This window comes from Pezoporus flaviventris, unplaced genomic scaffold (genome assembly GCF_033815535.1).
Source record: "Pezoporus flaviventris isolate CSIRO_AGI_PZ_B2104156 unplaced genomic scaffold, CSIRO_AGI_Pfla_v1 ptg000007l, whole genome shotgun sequence".
Classification (NCBI taxonomy): Eukaryota; Metazoa; Chordata; class Aves; order Psittaciformes; family Psittacidae; genus Pezoporus; species Pezoporus flaviventris.
The window spans coordinates 939,626-961,115 of NW_026892555.1; the positions used below are offsets into that span (position 1 = coordinate 939,626).

Below are 21,490 nucleotides of genomic sequence, written 5' to 3' on the forward strand. Positions count from 1 at the left end.
AAGGCCAGGTTGGACTCAGGGGCTTGGAGCAAGCTGGTCTGGTGGAAGGTGTCCCTGTCCATGGCAGGGGGTTGGAACTGGATGGTCTTAAGGTCTTTTCCAACCCAAACCAGTCTGTGATTATGGAGGTAAGTGTGAAAACATGGGTCCAAATTTGTGAGGAGGTAGATCACACAGAAGTAAATGAGGCTGAACTTGCCAAAATGGTTGAGACCACTGCCACAAGAGCTTTAGGTTTGGAGAGATGATGATGGGGTTATTTATCTTGGAACAGCAGAAGACCTTTTAATGTTTCAAGAGTTTGAGTCATACTAACCTCGAGTAAAGTTGATGTAATACATAGCATAGGTGGTGGGAATGTCTCCAAGACCCTCTTTGTTTCAGATTTCCCTCCTGTGTTTCCTCATTAAAAGTGTGTTCTGGGTGGGTACTTGGCATAACCACAGTTCTTCTTTCTCAGTTTTTGCAGTTCCACAATCAAACTTGCTCATCACACACAGTAGAAGGATTTACTAACATGGGGCTGGCCTGAGGCACAGGAAAAGTGGGAAGATGCCTGGAGCAGCAAGATCAAGGAATGGGAAAGCCAAACTGTTTGGCAAGCTGTCACACGTGGAGAGGGTTGGCTCAGAACAGAGGGGATTCTTCATGCACTGTCTTCCCTGAATGGACTGGGAGAGTGAACCTGAGGAGCTCCCTTGGCCCAAACTTTCATGGCCTGGCTCTGTTGCACTTGCGAGACCCCACTTGCAGCACTGTGTGAAGTTCTGGTGTCCTCAGCATAAGAAGGACATGGAGCTGTTAGAGCAGGTGCAGAGGAGGCCATGAGGATGATCAGGGGCTGGAGCAGCTCCTGCATGGAGACAGGCTGAGAACATTGGGGCTGTTGAGCCTGGAGAAGAGAAGCTGTGTGGAGACCTCAGAGCAGCTTCCAGTATCTGAAGGGGGCTACAAGGATGCTGGAGAGGGACTCTTCATCAGGGACTGGAGTGATAGGACAAGGGGTGATGGGTTCAGACTGAAACAGGGGAGATAAGGAAGAAGTTCTTTACTGTAAGGATGCTGAGGTGCTGGCACAGGGTGCCCAGAGAAGTGGTGAATGCTTCATCCCTGGCAGCGTTCAAGTCCAGGTTGGACAGAGCCTTTGGTGGCATGGTCTAGTGTGAGGCATCCCTGGAAGGGGCACTGGAAACAGATGATGTTGAGGTCCTTTCCAAACCAAACCATTCTATGATTCTGTGTTGCCTTCTAAGCACTCCCACCACCTCGGTCTGTAAAGGGCAGAGAGAGGAGAGAGGGAGGCAGTGCACTCCAACCCTCAGCCCCCTGACCCCATAGCTTGGGCAGAGGTATTAGAGTGCCAAAACCCCAGGCATGTGTTTGCAGTGAGTAAGGGATTGCAAATCAGCTCTCCACTTCTTTTCCTCTTGATAACCTCTGGCCCTTACTGAGTGTAAAAACCCAGAGGAGAAAAGTACATGAGATTCAATGTCTTGCTGTTCACAGATTGTTTTCTTCCCCAGAATTCGTGGAAACCACTGATGTAGCTCAAACAGCAGCAAAACAGAAGAAACATCACCAAGCTGAAAGGCAAGGCATAGCCACTGGGATTATTTAACACCCCTGGGTTTACGCATCGTGCCTAACCACAAATCACCTGGCTTAAACACATCTCACAAGTTGTCCACTATACAAAGCCTCATTTTCTTCTCCAAGGAGCATGAAAAGAGATGACGGCATGGCAGGAGGTGGGGCCTGCTTTGTAACCCATTTGATTCATTTATAGCTCAATCAGACTCGTTCTTCCAGCAGAATTGGATTGGGGGTTAGAATCGGTATATGGCAAGCCACCAGGACGTGAGCCGTTAAAGCCACAGGTGAAGAGCGGTGGCAGCCCAGTGACCAGGAGACAAGGATCTGTGCAAGATGAAGGTGGTTCTGTCTCTTCTGTTGGTTGCCATCGCTTGCATGGAGCTTGGTAAGTTCCTGCTCTGATTTATCCGCGGAGATGCAGCATGATGGGATGGGATCGACCTTTTCCTTCTCCATGCCTCCCATTTGGATCAGTTTTCAGCAATGCAATCTGCCTTTGGAATATCTCCAGCCTGTCACGTGTTAAGGACCATCATGGTCTCTTTGGGATTGTTAGATCAGGCTCTTTAGGAAGTGTTACAAGGCAAAGTGTAATTACACCGTGTAATTTCTTTGATACAAATCTCAGCTCTTCATTTCCTGTGTTCTTGCTCCATTTCACTCTCATCTTTCTATAAAATTATATAAATTGATAATACAAAACCAAATATAAATATAAATATAAGTATAAATAAAAATAGAAGTATAAATATAAATGGAATTAGAAATCCATTTTTAGAAATATTTAAATATATATTTCATAATAAAAATATGTAAACCATAAATATTTAACTTTCTGTTCCTGTTTTGGTACTTAACCCTGAAATTCATCCAGCCACTTTAATGCAGTGTGTGTTATATGTTGTACGTGTGGTTTATTAAGCTTTAACCATTTAGAAGTAGGAAAGATGGGCTGGGACACAAAGCTGGTGGCCCAGGTAGTGCAGGGCTCATGTTTCTAGCTCTGTAGTTAACACACTGTGGTTCGCATGAAGTCAAAGACAATTTCAGCTTGGGAAACGATCAAGTGTGAAGCATTTTATGGGCTTTCCTCAGGGACTTTCTCTTTGCAGGAGGATTTAAGAGTTTGTCACCACAAGGAGTGACTCCCACCATCCTTCCTCCCTCCTTTCTCTCCCTATCTCCTTGCTGGAGGGGGTAGGCTTGAAGCACACAGTCAAGGTTGGGTAGGCAACCACCCCTGATATTGAGGGTGACCTATACAGGATGTGGAGGTAGGGATGAAGCCCTATGAGTTTAGGCTATCTAGGGATGCCATGCAAATCTTACTCCTCTGTTTCCATCAGTGGGATTCAGTTGCTCCTTCTCCATCACCACCTCCATGAAGCCAAGCATGGGAGGATGTTTGGGATATTGGTGTTTTTATTCCCTAAAAAAGCAGGAAATCCCCTCTTTTCAGGCAGACGCACATGAGTGGTGATGCCATAACCTCCACTGGTGGAAGGTGACTGCACAGTGGAAAGGGCATCATGGCATAGACTCCCCATCCCTCCATGCTGCCACCAGAATAACTTCTTGAACAAACCCCTTATTTTATAGTGATGATCCCAATCTCAGAGTTAGTGTTACCCTGGTTGGCCAAGGTAACTCCTATGCAGGGTCAGTGCAGGAACTGTTAATGGAGATATTACATATAAGGATAGATAGATACTAGATATAAGGAAGAAGTTATTTACTGTGAGGGTGGTGAGGCACTGGAACAGGATGCCCAAAGAAGAGGTGAATGCTCCATCCCTGGCAGTGTTCAAGGCCAGGCTGGACAGGGCTTGGGTGACGTGGTTTAGTGTGGGGTGTTCCTGCCCATAGCAGGGGTTTGGAACTGGACGATCTTAAGGTCCTTTTCAACCCAAACCATTCTATGATTTTATATGTGAGTGCTCCACACAACTCTTCCAGGTCCACACACTGTAAAGTGTGATTTTATCTGTCCCTGGTTGGGATGTGGAGCAATGCTAGGACCTTTTCCTTTGTCTTTCTTTCCTTCTTATGTAAGGACATTTCCCCCCCTCCACCATTTGGCCTGAAAGCTGATTCTGCAGGGGAGGGACAAGCATCATTTTCTTTCTAAAGAGGAACACAAATTTTGTGGCTTTGATTTATCCAGTGATGAATATAATGAAATCTGAGAATAATGATGAAGCCTGCTCCTTAAAGCTGCATTTGACAGCTGTCAGACGTAGAATTAATGCAAACAAAACAGCAGCTCACAACGGGCAAACAGAACCAGAAAGTTTGCTTTGAATAGAAGGAAGAGAATTGCTGTGTCTGTTTAGAAAAGGGCTCTTTCTGGCTTACTAGCTAGGGTGAAGTTGCATTGCTGTTTTCATAAGGCGGCTTGCTTGCCTGCGCCTGCTGTTGTGACACCCCGCTTTAGGCGTGCTGAGATAAGCTGAATTGTTCCTCCTTTTCAATGGGGTTTAAAGGGATTTCAGCAGGGATGTCACATAGATGGGGTAAGAACTGCTTTCTAGAACAAGGAGGGGCTGCTGGTCTGTGAGGGTACCAAAATGCATTGCTATGCCTGTAAGGCGCACACATGCAGGTATCTGCTAGGGTGATGGAAGAGATGACCCAGATCAGCTGATGGGTTCTTCAGAAAGAAAAGCAAAGTGCCCTGAAAAGCTTGTCCAAAAATGGCTTGGTGATGTGTTGGCTTGATATGTTTAGCTTGGAGTGCTCTGGAAATACTGCATAACAACCAACTTGACTCTTCAGTGTCTCTGTCTAAAATCTCTCCATCTCAAAAGACTTTAGGTACTGAAAAACCTGGGCTGTGGTTATTCTGCGTGTCTAGGAGCCGAGTGGCACCTGCAGGTTTGCATGGGCCTTTGCAGCTTAATAGGGAGGTGATGAAGAGCATCTTTGCACTGGTGAAGATCGTAGATGAAGGATGAAGCAGGGTGGATTTGGACTGGCTTTGGAGACTTGGGTACCAAAGTCTGCTTCTATAGTCTCTGCTGAGAGCAGTACATACCCCATGCATACTGTGGTCACTGCCATCTTTTTAAAATGACTTCTTACACATTCTTTGCACAAAACCAGAATCTCAGCACAGAGGAAGGATTGTGCTTACTTTGTTCTCATGGCTCAGTAAATCTTATGGAGACAATTCCTTCTCTCTGGGACACTCTCCTATTTTATAGCTCCTAGTCTTGGAAAGGGCTGACAGACTGGACAGCAGCAGATGAAGTTCTCCCTCTCTCTCCTGTAACTCACATTCAAGTCTGATTTTTCTGTGTATCCAGACCCTTCACCAAGGGGAAGACATGCTTGACCCACTTCATAAACTGCTATGATGAAGTGTATGGCCTGGTAGATGAGGGGAGAGCAGTGAATATTTTCTATCTGGACTTCAGGAAGACCTTTGACACTGTGTCCTATAGAATCCTCATAGACAATCTGTAGAGGTATGGGCTGGATGGGCAGACAGTGAAGTGGATAGAGAACTGTCTGGATGGCCAAGATCAGTGGGTGGTAATCAGCAGCACAAAGTCCACTTGAAGATTAGTAACTTAACCCAGTATTGACCCCAAAAGTCAATGCTGGGTCCAGCCCTGTTTAACACCATCATTAATGATCCAGATGATAGGGCAGAGCTCATCTCTAGCAGGCTTGTGGATGGCACAAATGTGGCAGGAGCGGGTGATACACCAGAGGTGCCATCAAGACGGACATTGACAGGTTTTAGAACTGAGCTGACAGGAACATCAGACAAGTGCAGAGTCCTACCCATAGGAAAGAACAAACCCATGCATCACTATATGCTGGGGGCCATATAGCCAGAAGGATCTGGGGGTCCTGGTGGACACCAAGTTGAACATCAACCAGCCATGTATCTTTGTGGCAAAGAAGGTTACTGGTATCTGGGTTGCATTGGATGAAGCACTGCAGGTAGAGGGAGGTGATTGTTCCACTCTCCTCAACATTGGTGAGGCCACATGTGGGGTCCTGTGTCCAGTTCTGGGCTTCCCAGTACAAGAGAGACATGGACAGATTGGAGAGAATTCAGTGAAGAGCCACTTCCTCTGAGGGAAAGCTGAGAGAGCTGTGACTGTTCAACCTGGAGGAGAGAAGGCTCAAGGGGGGAACTTATTAATGACTATAAATACCTGAAGGGAGGGTGCAAAGAGGATAGAGCCAGACACTTTTCAGTGGTGCCCAGTGACAGGACCAGAGGCAATGGGCACAGGACACAAACAGAAACACAGGAGGTTCCCTTTGAACATCAGGAAAGACTTTATTACTGCGACGGTGACTGAACAGGAAGGTTGTCCAGGGAGGTTGGGGAGTCTCCATCCTTGGAGTTAGTAAGAACCCTTGTAGACACAGACCTGGGTAACTGGTTTTAGGTGGTTCTGCTTGAACACGAGGATTGGACTAGGTGACTTACAGAGGTCCCTTCCAGCCTTCATCATTCTGTGATTCTATGAGTTTGTGAGTCTATGATCTCTTTCTGATGCTCTTCTAATGCAAAAGCAAGAAGAAAAACAGATGCAAAGTGAGAACAGAGTAGAGGTATATCAGCTACAAGGTCTATTCTGAATCATGGGGACTTCTATGTGCGTGACTCTGTCTTGCTTGACTTGTTACAATGGGTTTGAACCCACATCTGAGGCTGCGCTTTGACCACCAGTCTACTGATTTTCTCATTCCCATTGGTACAAATATATATGTCTATTCCATCCCTGTTCTTGGTATAAGAATTTTGGGAAGATACCCTCCCCAGAGGTAGCTGAAGGGACACAGACAGCATATGGTGGTCCACATAATGCCAACCTATGTTTTTCCTCCTTGCAGGGCAAACCTTGGAATGTTACACTTGCCTTGAACCTGTCAGTGTCGATCAGTGTAAGACAATCCAGACCTGCAAGAATAACGAAACCATGTGCAAGACTACTATGTATTCCCTGGAGGATGGTAAGGGCAATTACTTCTTTATCCATATTTTTAACACAAGTCAGTGTTTCTAAGGTGAAAACTGCCCATGTGGGGAGCAGACCCTGTTCTCCCTTCAATAAGGGAAGAGAACTTCTTTGAGGCATAGAGCAGCCTTCTGCTGCTGTGGAAAGCAGTCTTCATGTGCATGAATACTTAGTGAATGCCAGCTCATAGCTAATGCTCAGTGTTGAGCATGGTTAGAAAACACATGTTGACTTGAGCTTGAGACATGGAGACAAAGAGTTCTGGCCCTCCAGGCTGTTTACATGGTTGTGGGTTAAACAGTGCTCTCCTGACCCAAGATCTGTTTGTGAAAGCTGGTTGAAGTAGAGAGGCCGATAGAGATGAGCAAGGCTTGGTAAAGCAGGGACACCAACTTCTGGTCATCTGGTGGCCAAACAGCTCTCAGAAAGGCATCATCAGTTGGACTGGTGACCCTACTGGTCATAACCTGTCCAGACAAAGAAATGCACTGTGAAGGTGGATGCTTTCTCTTTGCATGGTCATGCTCTGATTGTGCATGGGAGAGGCAGGAGATTGTATGTAGAGTCAAAGCAGGGCGGAAAAAGAGCCTAATTGACCTTTTATGGGGTAAAGCTGATCCAGACTCAGAGGATGCAAAGTGCTGTTCAGCTTGTGGCCACTCGGTGGGAGCTGTTTCTTGTGTTCTTGATAGGAAGTAGACCAATTGTGTTTGAAGTGGAGCTAAGACCGTGGTGGTGAAAGCACCCAGTCTTTCACCAGGGACAAGGGCACTTCTCCATTCCTTCCATTCCTAACTGTTCCTCCTTTCTTTCTGTGTTGTAGTTTATCCCTTCACGGGAGTCCTGACCGTCACCAAGATGTGCTCTTCCGTCTGCATCCCATCTGACGTGGATGGGATCGGCTTGACGCGCCCCGTCTCCTGCTGTTACACTGACTTGTGCAATGTGGATGGTGCAGCTAGTCTGAGGAGCAGCTTTGTGCCAGTTGTGATGCTAGCAAGTTGTCTCTGCGTCCTCTTCTGGACTAGACTGTGAAGAGCTGATGGCGAGGTCTTTAATGCTGAAGAACCCAGTGAAGAAGAGAACAAATCCCTGCTAGCCCAGCTTTTTGCTTGGGTGCCACATTGACAACCATCAACAGCTCCAGGAATCACTTTAGTGAGAATCCTTTTCCCACAACCAAGAGAGAAACAAAACTCTGGAAGTTCTGACCTGAATTTCTTAATCCACTCAAAAGCTCCCACAAAATTAACTATGGAGTTTCTTTGCTGTGCTGATCTGGTTGGTTTTGAACTAAGTCTGTTTAAAGCAGAAGAGTCTTGCACTGAGAGCCTTCCTTACCTCCTTATAGCACTTTGTCCCCCCAGGTTTTAGCCAGTAGAACTGACCAAGCTTCTCAGATGAAACTCGGTTATGTGGCAGGTCCTCTCCACACCAGGCTTTTGTTCTGTCTAGATTCCCTTCTTGGACACAGTAAGTTAAGGAGACACTTCAGTGTCCAAAATACGAGGCAGGAGAAGAAACTTCCCACACCAGTGATCTAATCCAAGGAAGCTGAAATCTCTTGTTTTCTGTACCCTCTTGAGCACAATAAAAAGAACGTTGTGTTAAAACTGTGGTGATCACTGAAGTTACTTATACTGCACATGTCCTCAGATGAATATTTCATAATTTTATTTTATTTTACTATTTATTTTATTTTATTTAGTTTAGTTTTATTTTATTTTACTTATTTTGTTTTATTTCATTTTATACTATATTATTTTTATTTTATTTTGCTTTATTTTTTTTAATTGTATTTGTTTTTTATCTTTTTATATTTTATTGCCTCACAACCCTCACAGTAAAGAATTTCTTCCTTGTATTTAATCTCGGTCTCCCCTCTGGCAGGTTCAAGCCATTCCCCTTGTCCTGTCCCTACAGGCCCTTGTCCAAAGCCCCTCTCCAGGTTCCCTGCAGCCCCTTTAGGCACTGGAGCTGCTCTCAGGTCTCCCCTTCCCACAGCAGAAGGGCAGGATCCCCTCCCTGAGCTACTGTTCATACTCTAGGGGTGCAGCCCAGCGCATGGGGGGGCTCTGGGCTCAAGCACACACTGAAGCCAGGTCATGGGGAGCTTCTCCTCACCCAACACCCCCAAGTCCTTCTCCTCAGGGCTGCTCCATCCATTCTCCACCAGCCTCTGTTTGTGCTTGGGGTTGCCCAGGGAAGTGGTGAATGCTCCATCGCTGGCAGTGTTCAAGGCCAGGTTGGACAGAGCCTTGGGTGACATGGTCCAGTGTGAGGTGTCCCTGCCCATGGCAGGGATTGGAACTGGATGATCTTTAGGTTTCCAACCCAAACTGTTCCATGATTCCATGATAGCTTGAGAGGAGACTTTTGCCTTGTGTATGCAGATTAAGAAGGCTAAGAGATCTCTCATCAGGAAAGACCATGCTTGAAGTCTGGTACATCCTGAAAACATATAGACATGGTCAAAATATGGCTTTGATGTGTCAGTAAAATGATTACAGTGTTTTTTTTGGATGAGGTATCCTCATAATTCCATCATTATAATACTAAAAATCACTCCTCCAAGCCAAAAGAACCCTGCCCAGGTTAAAAGACCCTTCCCTGAGCACGTGTAATAGGAAAATCGATGTAACCTCATGTAAATTAACTGACCAGTCAGGGAATGGTGGGAAAGTTACAGGGAGTTACTAACCTGAAGTGAATTGTATAAATATGTGAAATCAGGAAGAGGACAAGTTAGGGAAGACTTCATTGCAACTGGGATTGGCTGACAGGCTGTGTTCACCATAGGGATATGTATTAGGTAAGAATTATACTCTATATGCATTTAAGGATAAACTCCAGATGGATTTTAGATATTTTTATGTATTATTTCATTGGAACAGGCTGCCCAAAGAAGTGATAAATGCTCCGTCCCTGGCAGTGTTCAAGGCCAGGTTGGACAGAGCCTTGGGTGACATGGTCCAGTGTGAGGTGTCCCTGCCCATGGCAGGGATTGGAACTGGATGATCTTTAGGTTTCCAACCCAAACCATTCTATGATTCTATGCTTGTTCTTGCAGTAAGTGTACAATCAATGGCAATCCTTGAAACTTCACCTGTCACAAATTTGAATAATTAAAACTCTCAGCTGAGATCTGTTTTGTGTGTTTCCAGAAACTTGAATAATTGAATCTTTTACTGGGAACCCCTGTATAGGACAGTCAAGCCCTCTGATTTAGTGTGGTGTCCAGTAGAGCTCAAGGGTCTTGTCTTTCCTGGCACATTGGCACACCCATCAAACATAAAGGTCTGAGCTAAAACCCCTCTTAATGCAACAGGAGGACACTGAAAATGCTTGAAACCGAGCCATTGCTGGGCTTGGGAAGGTGCACAGAGCATATTTGGCTGGTGGAGCTAAAGTCATGACACCAAAGAGGTGCACAGAATTAAAACCATTGGCTCTCAACTGCAAGAGATGATGATACAGCTCTGAAACCCAGTAACCACAATACTGGCGTTGCTCACAATAGGCCACAGTCTTTTCACTGAGTTTGCAGGTCCTCAGGGCTGAGGCTTGCTGGGCTTGCTCTGTCTGAACTTGTCTTGACCTGCTTTCAACTTTGCTGTAACAGCAGTTTTCCTAATTGGCCTAATTTGCTTTGCTTTTGTTTGCCTTTGTGTGGTGCAACTCTAAGTTTGCATAGACAGCTGTAACAAGGAGTTGTTGTATGTAGAATGAGCAGTTTAGGACTCCAACATAAATACAGATGTGGTACAGCAGTACAGGCCTCAAGAGATGGAGGTGCAGGACGTGGCACAGAAGAGTGTTGGGGTGATACAAGGTGGAGCATCAGCTTGGAATTAGAGACCCCTCAGTTGCAAGCAACTCACCAACAAAGAAATGCAGACCTGGAGAAGCAAAATGATCTTCTGGAACAGCAAAGAGAACAAACAGCAAATATCAAACTAATGTAAAATGCAGCAAACACGGTAAAATCCCATGAGAAGTGGACCAGCACCTTCTGACCCAGTTAAAAAGAGCAGGATATGAAAGTGCTTTTACAAACATGATGAATCCCAGTTCATCCTCAGATGAGGAAGTCAAATCTATTGCCATCATCATACTCCTCCCAAGGAAAGACTCAGAATGCAGATGAATCACTGCATGTCCCTGTGAGATGGGAGGCAGTGGCATTAGAGGAAGAGTAAGCATAAGACCAGGAAAAGGGGTAAAAAAAAGTAAGTATGGATATAAGAATTTAAACTGTATTTTTAGTGAAATATTTTCTGTAATAATAATGAAGATGATAATAATAATTTCCTTTTTATTTTTTTCTGTAATAATTTGATCTTCATTAATCATAATTCTTTGATAAAACTCTTAAGATTTCACACATAGTTGTAACAAATTCTTGGTTTCTTATATAAGATGTTTCCATTCTGTCCATAACAAGATTTTGAATGTAAGTATAATAAATACATTCCCAGCTGGGTATGGAGAATCACTGGGTATAGAGATGCTTAAGTAGGCCTTTTTTTGGGGGCTGCTTATTTGGCTGTGGTGCACTTCGATATCTCCATGTGAGACTGTCAATCTAGCTACTGACACTGAGGGCATCTTTGTGGTATCTGAGAAAATCACAGCCAGGGGACACGTTAATCTGTAGAGCAGTGATTTTGAAAATGAATGGGGTCTTGGGGGTAGTCATCTGAAGAAGAGCTCCTAAGGAGACACTAAACCCCATTGGATTATTGCTGTGTTTTCCATGAGACATAAAGCCACAAGGCCGAGAGGGTTATGTCTCCTCTTTGCTCTGGACTGGTACAGCTTCTTGTGGCAGGACATAGGGGAGAGAAGTAATGAGCAGCACTTTTCTCCTTCTTCCTCTTGTGCCATACAACTCTTTGGCAATGCTCATTTTATGAGTCTGAGGATGAGCAATGCAAGTGTTCCCATAAGGAAAGGAAATCTGGTAACATGGGACTATTCTCTTACTAAGAGCTTTGATGGATTTGCTGCAGGAGGAAGTATTTTTAGGTAGGATGTTGTAACTAAGAATGGGACAGAATTACAGTTGCCATGTACACAGGAGCCCTTCCTCATGGCTCCCTTGAGAGCCAGTGGAAAGACAGAGAATCACAATTAATTTGACCAGGGCACAGTTAAGTCAATATGTTAGCATTTATTCTAGGATGGAGTGGCTTGGAAATGGTTGTTTCTTAGTGGTGGCTTTTCAAGCAGCCTGAATGAATAGTTCTGGTGGAGTCTTCCACATGAAAAATGTCCAAGATTTGGTGCCATGGGTCCTATTTTCAGTATCTTTTATTTTTGCACCAAGCCTGGCATCATGAGCCATAACAAGGAACGTACACTGGGAAAGAAAGTAAACTGTGACTGTGCAGCAGTCCTTCCTTATAGCAACCTTCCAGTATCTGAAGGGGGCTACAAGGGTGCTGGAGAGGGACTCTTCATCAGGCACTGGAGCAATAGGACAAGGGGTGATGGGTTCAAACTGAAACGGGAAGTTCAGGTTAGATATAAGGAAGTTCTTTACTATGAGAGTGATGAGGTGCTGGCACAGGGTGCCCAGGGAAGTGGTGAATGCTCCACCCCTGGCAGTGTTCAAGGCCAGGTTGGACAGAGCCTTGGGTGACATGGTCTAGTGTGAGATGTCCCTGCCCATGACAGGGGGTTGGAAAAGATGATCTTCAGGTCCTTTCCAACTTAAACCGTTCTATGATTCATGGGGATGTCTCCAGCTACACCAAAGCTACAGAGGCAGGCATGTAGCAAATTGCACTGAGCAGAAAAGGTAGAAAAATCAGAAAAGGGAAAAAAATCAGAAAGCCCCAACACCTCAACTTTAACTTTATTAGGGGTGAGTGGTGAGAATTCTTCATACAGTTTCACGCTTCAGCCCTCCCTCTCCTTGAACCAAGGAGATTTGTTGAGATCTCTACCAGCTAAACAGCATTAGACACAGCTGATTGCAGCCACTTCTCAGTGCTCATGCTCCATGACTTCAACCTGTGCATCTGTGTAGCTGTCATTGCTTTGACAAGCCACATGCGGAGGAGGCTAATCTTCCCCTCCCTGCATTGGCCATGGATGCTTCACCTCTTTGATCTCTGGCCTGTTTGTCAGCATGTTTCTTGCATTTCAGCTCTTATGGCAGGGATCATTGCTCCTGCATGAGATTTAGTCTGAAAAGCATAAAATCTGTGTGGGTGAGGCACTGTGCTTTGTCATTGCACCCCCAGACCAAACCAGAGCACTCAAACCATAGGACAAAGCTATCTGCTTAAGTATAAACCTGAACCTCTCATGCGAGGAGCAAGTAGCACGTCATGCAAAATGAGCATATAGCTCAGTTCTATGGAGATGTGGTACCTCTTCAGATAGACCTCTATTTCCCATGCAGTGATAACCACCAGTGGTGATTGTAATGGATGTGTCTGGTCATGAGAACTGCATCCAACTCAAAGGGATCCAGGGGATGACACAATAGCCACAGTTTGCAACCCTCAACCACAGCACTGGTCAAGGTCCAGCTCAAGGCTGATTTGGTAAAAGAAAACCTAACTTCTGTGAAAACATGACTATGAGTGAGTTATCTCACTCCATCTACAGCAGACAGCTCAGGGCCCATGGAGTGTTTCTTCATGGCAGTGGGCTGCACACCAGGATCTCCCCTTGAACAGGGCACACCTCTCAAAGTTACTCCTCAAGGCTGAGAGATTCCTTGCCATAACAGATCCTTGGTAAGTGATTAATAGCATGCTAAATGTTGACATCTTACCTAAGTGATATAAAGGATTGATTGTGCATATGTAATCCTTTAGACATAAATCACTGGTCAAGTGTGAGACTAAGTCTGGATCTAGCCACACCTGAAGTCCTCTCTGAAAAGAAGCTTAGAACACAAGGGGATCCTTTCTGAGCCTCGTAGGAAGTTCCCATGACTCAATGGGGGGGGTCTCCTGACAGTTCTATCCTTTGCTGTTCAAGGTTAATGCTTTCCCTGCATTTGTTTAAGAATATGTCTGTTGCTCACATGCAGCCTCTGCTCCTGATTTCTCCCAATACTTTGGGTCTGCTGTCTCTTGTATCACTGTGCATCTTCAAGAGTCTGGCTCAGTCTTCTATACACTTGGGTTGTTGTAGACAGCAATAAGGTCTTTCCTTCACCTCCTCTTCTCCAGGGTGAAGAAAACCAGTCCCTTGGCCTCCCTCATACTTCATCTCACTGAAAACATCTGCTGAAGTTGCTCTGGCTCCTCAAAGTCTTTCTGGTACTCGTGACTCAAAGTTGACGTATTTGTTATGATTTTCTTAGTATCTCATCTCCTCAATCAGAAAGCTAAATGCCATTTTGCTTTCTTTACTAGGAGAGTACATGGATATGCACCACGTTGTCCCATCACAGCATCCAGCAGTGCCCACTTTGTGTTAAACATGAACGTAGGATTAGCAGTATTTCTACAGCTGTCATGAAACCTGATGGCAACAACACGACCCAAGTGGGCTGAGTGCAGCCGAACTGCTTTTTGATCTGCCAAAGCACTTGGTGCTTGAACTGGAACAGAAACGTTGTCAGGGCAGGAACAGAACATCAGGTACTTTGCAATGATGAGGAACTGTCACCACAAATGAGACAACAGCGACAGCATCCTGTCTGCTTGCACACTGCTGCTTCACAAGCTCATACCTGTCTTCCTGCACAGTACCTTGTAGCTTAGGATGAGTAAGAAGAAGAGTCTGATTTCATGTAATTTCCAGTTATATCAGTTTTTTTTCCATTTTTTTCCATTCCTCAAAAGGTTTTGGACCTTCCAGTATGTTGAGTAATATTTTCCCTCATCATTCCTACAATCATAAAATCATAGAATCACAGAATGGTTTGGGTTGGAAAGGACCTTAACATCATCCAGTTCCAGCCCCCTGCCATGGGCAAGGACACCTCACAACAGACCATGTCATCCAAGGCTCTGTCCAACCTGGCCTTGAACACTGCCAGGGATGGAGCATTCACCACTTCTCTGGGCAACCTGTGCCAGCTCCTCAGCATCCTCACAGCAAAGAACTTCTTCCTTATCTCCAACCTGAACTTCCCCTGTTTCAGTTTTAACCCGTTGCCCCTTGTCCTATTGCTACAGTCCCTGATGAAGAGTCCCTCTCCAGCATCCTTGTATCCCCCTTCAGACACTGGAAGCTGCTCTGAGGTCTCCCCGCAGCCTTCTCTTCTCCAGGCTCAACAGCTCCAACTTCCTCAGCCTATCTTCATACAGGAGGTGCTCCAGTCCCTGATTGCCCTCGTGGCCTCCTCTGGACTTGTTCCAACAGTTCCATGTCCTTTTTATGTTGAGGACACCAGAACTGCACACAATGCTCCAGGTGAGGTCTCACAAGAGCAGAGCAGAGGGGCAGGATCAGCTCCTTCGACCTGCTGGTCACGCTCCTTTTGATGCAGCCCAGGATACGGTTGCTTTCTGGGCTGCAAGCGCACACTGAAGCTGGCTCATGTTCATTTTCTCCTTGAGCAACACCCCCAAGTCCTTCTCCTCAGGGCTTCTCTGAATCTCTTCTCTGCCCAACCTGTAGCTGTGCCTGGGATTGCTCTGACCAGGTGCAGGACCTTGTACTTGGCATGGTTCAACTTCATTAGGCTGGCAACATAGAAGTATGTTTGTTTCTGATGTGTTGAATAGAAAAGTAGTTTTACAACCTCACTCAACCTGGTGAAAAATCAAAATGACTGATATTGCTTAGAAGAGTTTTGAGAGCAAAAAGCCTGGGACTTTTTGCTTCTGGAAACAACAAGGAGCAGCTTAGCATACTTCATAACTAAGCTCCATGTAAACACGTCATGGAGTTTCTTTGCCAACCCCTTGCAACAATGGTAGGAGGAGAAAGCAGGCTGTTTATTTTTAAAATGAAAAGCCACCCAACCCAAACCCAACCTATGTGAAATATCTCAGCAAGTGTTTTGAAATGCTGGGAGACAGCTTTGGTTCATGTAACAGATGCAAGGTGAGGAGAACTTTAGGTAGAGATGATAGAATTACAGAATGGTTTGGGTTGTAAAGGACCTTAACATCATCTAGTTCCAGCCCCCTGCCATGGGCAAGGACACCTCACAGTAGACCATGTCATCCAAGGCTCTGTCCAGTCTGGCCTTGAACACTGACAGGGATGGAGCATTCACAACTTCCCTGGGGACCCTGTGCCAGCCCCTCAGCACCCTCACAGTAAAGAACTTCCTCCTTAGAACTAACCTGAACTTCCTCTGTTTCAGTCTGAACCCATCACTCCTTGTCCTATCACTGCAGTCCCTGATGAAGAGTCCCTCTCCAGCATCCTTGTAGCCCCCTTCAGGCACTGGAAGCTGCTCTGAGGTCTCCATGCAGCTTCTCTTCTCCAGGCTGAGCAGCCCCAGTGTTCTCAGCCTGTCCCAAGTTATCTGAGCAAAGCAAATAGGACTTTTCTTGGTGGAACATTGCAAAGACATCGACCCCATCCCCTCCCAACACTTTCATGGGGTTGGGATGAGTTACCACCTGATTTTTATTAGCATGCATGTCTTCCCAAGGTGATCTCCATTCTGTTCCTCGCTCAGCTTGGCAGTGTATATCAATCTGGCAGCAGCTTGTTGCTTCAGCTACGAACCTGAGAACCCTTTCCCTGGGCTTTGGAACCGTCTAAGCCAAGTTTCCCCTGGGATCAGCAGGTATCAGCCAGGATTCTTGATAAACAGAACATTTCTGTGCATATACTGTGTTTTCTCCCTTTCCCCAGGGTCATAGCAGAGGGAGTGCATTGGCTGGGCAGCTGAACCCTCTGCTTGGAAGCCCTCCAGGTAATATCCAGCTTCATGACTGTGTGATACAACACAGGCAAGGAAACAAGGAGGCAGCAAACAGCCTTGCCAGAATGCTTCAAGCCTGAGACCTGGCACTGCTGCCTCTGAAAGGCATGAGAATCACCAACATTGTGCTTCTAATCCTCTTGAATCTATTGTGTCGTTAATTCTTCCTTAGAGGAAGAGTTTCAGGAGGCCAAGGCACTTATGACCTCCTGCTGAGATTGCAGAGCCATCCAGTAATACCCGTAGGAGGGGGCATGGAGGTTTCCTTTTATGTCCCTGTATAAACGTGCACTTTGCTGCTGCTGCAAACATGAGCTGCAGTCTGAAGTTCAAGGCGTGCTTGTGCTCTCCCCTCTGGAACAACATCACTCCGATTCCCTGCTGTCCGCGGAGTCGCACAGCAGGACCTCATCTCATTTATTCTTTATTTATTATTTATGGTTGTTCTCATTTGCTGTGTTACAAGGATGCTGGAAAGGGACTCTTCATCAGGGGCTGAAGTGGTAGCACAAGGGGTTTAAACTTAAATAAGGGAAGTTCAGGTTTGATACAAGGAAGAAGTTCTTTACTGTGAGGGTGGTGAGGCACTGGAACAGGCTGCCCAAAGAAGTGGTGAATGCTCCATCCCTGGCAGTGTTCAAGGCCAGGTTGGAGCAGCCTTTGGTGGCACGGTCTAGTGTAAGGCATCCCTGCCCATTGCAAGGGATCGGAACTGGATGATTTTAAGGTCCTTTCCAACCAAACCATTCCATGATTCCATGACTGATTCCATGATCAAACCTGGAGAGACCCCATTCCCAATGCAGCTACATTATGCTCCTGAATCAGAAAATCCTGGATAGTTGCACCCAGAGTGAGTGCCTCAGTTGCAGGCCAGCAGAGCTGCGTGTGTGCGTAAGCCAGGGAAGCAGTTATGTACACTTGTAAAACCCAGGAAGCTCTTCGGAAAGCTTATTTTTAAACCAAATCTAGATGACTTATTTCAACCAGAGAAGAATACCCAGGGTTATATAACGAGATTATCATCTTCCCCTTAATGGCTGTGTAAATATGACTCATGCCCTTAAGGGTAAGGCTGTGTCATTAGTCAACGCAAATCTGTGCTTCCTATGGCAACTTCACCTTCCCCTTTGCAAACAAGCTGCCAAGGACTTGGGTACAGCACAGCTACTGCTCTGCAGTCCTCTGAAGAGGGAGAATTGAGACTATTGGGTCTCAATTTAAAACACAACCACCTGATAGTGACAGCGACTGTTGTATAATGAAAGGCGTGTTGAGGGTAAAGCAGTAAAGAAGGAGTTTCTCCTCGGTATGGATCCAGATTGGGAATTATAATGCGAATGAGGTTGGAAGGGAGCTCTGGAGCCTGTGGTCCAACCCCCCCTGGACAAAGCAGGGGTGGTTTGGGAGCCAATCCAGCTGCTCTTCACTGGATGCTGTTATTTCACACATGAGCAGACCCCATGAGAGAACAGATCTAGTGCTTCCCTTCCCAAATGCAGCTGCACGAAGTAGTACTGTTTGTACCAACAGCTTGGAAACGTGTAGATTGAAGTCCTGAGCCAAAGCCCATGTATATTATATAGGTTGAGACACTTTCCCCAGGCTACAGTAGGATGTGGGTGGGAGCTGAGGCATCCTTTGCAGTTGCTCTGCACAATCAGTTCTCCCTAATTATAACACTATTTCTTGCAAACAGGACTGTTTCTGTTCTCTGGGACATGTTTGCAACCTGCTCCTGATTTTCTCTGGAGTAATTAGTCATTTAAAACTGTTCACAAACCGCGCAGAGCCTATTTCTTCTCTTGTGCAAACCACATACGAGGATGCACAGGCTTCTCACAGCTTCTCTGACTATGAAATGAGAAGAATATTTATCAACGTGCTTTGATGCTGAAGTTTTTGTGCCTAAATTCAGTCTCTGAGCTCCTCAGAGGGAAAGTTGCTACAGAGCTTCAAAGCCTTGTTTCCAGGATTTGTTGGCTTGGCAGTGAATCCTTCCCAGTGCTCCCATTTGATTTATAGCCACGGAGTACAGGACACTTTCCAGAGGCAAAGGTGTTACTTTTCCTGAGAGAAGGATCTCATGGAAAACCTGAATCTCGGCAGGAAATGCTGCAGCCTTCATCCCCCAGAATCAAAGTGTGGATGCCCAGCGCATCTTTGTCCTAGTTATCAGACTGAAGTAGAATATGCAGCTATTTATAATGGAAACCTACATCTCGGTACCAAAAATAGAGTGGAATGAAACCTTGTGAGGAATTAAAGAAAACATTGGAAATAACAGAGCTGCATTTCAAGAGCTCAGGTATAGACCTGGTTTGCTTTAAAAGCTGTTTACTTCAGTGGTGACTAACTGCTGCATCTTCCCAGACCTACACTCATAGCAAGATTTGTCCCACAACTTGGCAGATATTGAGTTTCAAGGAGAAAAACAGGAGAACTTTAGCTCTATGCCTTCTCCTTTGCTCAGGATATAGATGATCCCACTCGGTGCTGGACCTGCCTGGGCTGCAGAGGGGGTTAGTGCCGCCCATACAGCAGTCTGCTGCCACCCACTGCTGGAGCTTTGGAGGGGCTTTGAACAAGGGATGGAGGGACAGGCCAAGGGGAATGGCTTTAACCTGCCAGAGGGGAGACTGAGATGAGCTCTTAGGCAGAAGCTCTTCCCTGTGAGGGTGCTGAGGCACTGGCACAGGGTGCCCAGAGAAGCTGTGGCTGCCCCATCCCTGGTAGTGTTCAAGGCCAGGTTGGACACAGGGGCTTGGAGCACCCTGCTCTAGTGGAAGGTGTCCCTGCCCATGGCAGGGGTTGGAACTGGATGAGCTTTAAGGTCCCTTTCTAAACCAAACCATTCTATTCTTCTCTATGACATGGCCAGCCCCTGGGGACTGTGTGCATCTAGTACAAGGCAGAGGCATTTCCTGACATCTTTCTACCTGAATGCTGGGGCTGGGATAGGGTGACAATTTCACTCCTCCCCAAAATCAAAGCATGAGGATCCTGAGGATCTTGGAGACATCCAGCTGCAAACTTCTAGGGACTTGAATGCATGTAGTGCTTGACAGCTAGCTGGTGCCCGAGTACAGACTCCTAAAAGCCTCATTAAACTTAGATGCACCTAATCCTCCTCAATAAAACAATCACGTTGTCACATGTTGTTTCAGGATCTGCATGATTACAGGATGCCATAAAACTCATTAACTCTCCCTTGGCCTCCAGGGGTGTCAAGAACATGCCAATGTAAACAGGTGAGGTTATTGAGCAACTAGGGAGAAACAAGTACACAAGCACATCCATCTACCCACGCGTAGAGTCCCACATATATGTGCTCCTGCTGGCCTGGGCTTTCCAAAACACACAGCCACCCCCTCATAGCTCCAAACCCAAACACCGTTGGGACCATGGTTCAGAGGTTGGGAGATGGGTGTATCCTCTGTAGGATGCATCCCATCACCCTGGCTCAGGTCTCTGATTTCTCAGCTTGAAGAGTGCATCCTTGTCTTCCCCTGAGCACTGCAGGACAGGGGAGCCAGCAGGCTGATGGTGGGGTGGAGGATGGTTGAGCTCTACAGGTTGGTGGGTTCCATGGAAACATCCATGGGGCCAGGGAGAAAAGGCAGAGTCTGAATAAAAGACCTTGAAAACTTGAAAGAGGAGTTGAACACTTCAGCTTAGACTGCTTCTCCTCTTTTCTCTTCTTTCTCCTCTCCTCTCCTCTCCTCTCCTCTCCTCTCCTCTCCTCTCGTCTCCTCTCTTCTCCTTTCCTCTCCTTCATCTTTCCACCCCCTTCGCCTTTGCTTCCCATTTCCCTTTCCCCTTCTCCTTTCCCTTTTGCTTTCTCCTTTCCCCTTCTCCTTCCCCTTTCCCCTTCTCCTTCCCCTTTCCCCTTCTCCTTCCCCTTTCCCCTTCTTCTTCCCCTTTCCCCTTTCCCTTTCTCATTCTCCTTTCCCTTCCCCTGAATACTCTACTCTGCTACCGAAGAGACATTTCCAGACAAAACATGAGAGACTTCAATGCATGAAGATCCATTTCTGCTTTGCCACTACTTACCAAGTGACTCAGCATTCTCTATAGGGGTTAGATGCACTTGTGCGACCAAACGATTGCCACCTGATGTAGTTTGTGCTTGACTGCACACACTTGGTATTTCTTTCCCACAGACTTTCTGACTGGTTGAAGCAACAGCCTGTCAACAGTTGCATTTTATTACATATGAAAGAAATGCTGTATGTTTGCCAATGATTTTCTAAGGCCTTTTAGAGGATTTTTTACAAGGGGCCCTAAAAGCTGAAGCTCATCCCTGTGTATGCATCCTTGTGCTGCCAATGGAAGGCAGGTTCTCACATGTGTGTCCTGGGTAGGTGACAGAAATGCCTGCTCATCCCCCTTTCCCATTTGATGAAAAGCACTTGCTTTCTCTGCCTCAGTCAAGATAACTGGCACAAGAGGACTCCAATGAGACTGTCTTTCTTGTATTTGGCCTGTTTCACTTATGACCCCACCAACAATAAGGCCACAGCTTTTGTCTTAACCATATGTTATGCTTTGGTTTATACCATATATGCAACTATTGTGTTAGGTTTAAACCACAGCAGAGCTGTGCTGTATCCATTAGAACATAGAGGGGCCCAACAGAATGGAAACAAAGGATGAACTATTGATGTTAACAAGCATTGTACAAGAACAAGGCTTTATTTGTAAGAGTAACATCATTAAAGCTCAAGACATTTGTCTTGACACTGAATGAGTTGTCATTTTGAAATATATCCTGATGACACCCCTGAAAATATACTGGGATGTATATGCATTGGAAAAGGATGTGTTTGTATGAGAAGTGTTTGTGATTTTATATTTGTAGATAAAATTACCATAGGTACAAGCAATCTCTCAAATATCTGCATTTGTAACTTTACTAAAGGTTTGGGATGCAACTTTAATTACTCAGCTTTTGCATCTTATCTGTTGTTAGAATATAATTATAATTGAGTAAAGACTTATTGCCTACCCCCATCAGAACAAATCTTAAACGGGGGAGGAAACTACTATGACACAATGA

At 45.8% G+C, this 21,490-nt stretch overlaps 1 protein-coding gene across 1 annotated transcript; it reads left to right on the forward strand.

The window, feature by feature from the left end:
* Positions 1-1,516: 1,516 nt before the first annotated feature.
* Positions 1,517-8,143, forward strand: LOC133266286 (ly6/PLAUR domain-containing protein 2-like). Its single transcript, XM_061447518.1, has 3 exons — positions 1,517-1,978; positions 6,451-6,570; positions 7,399-8,143. The coding sequence occupies exons 1-3, from the start codon at positions 1,927-1,929 to the stop codon at positions 7,608-7,610; spliced, it is 384 nt and encodes a 127-aa protein (XP_061303502.1). The 5' UTR covers positions 1,517-1,926; the 3' UTR covers positions 7,611-8,143.
* Positions 8,144-21,490: the final 13,347 nt, after the last annotated feature.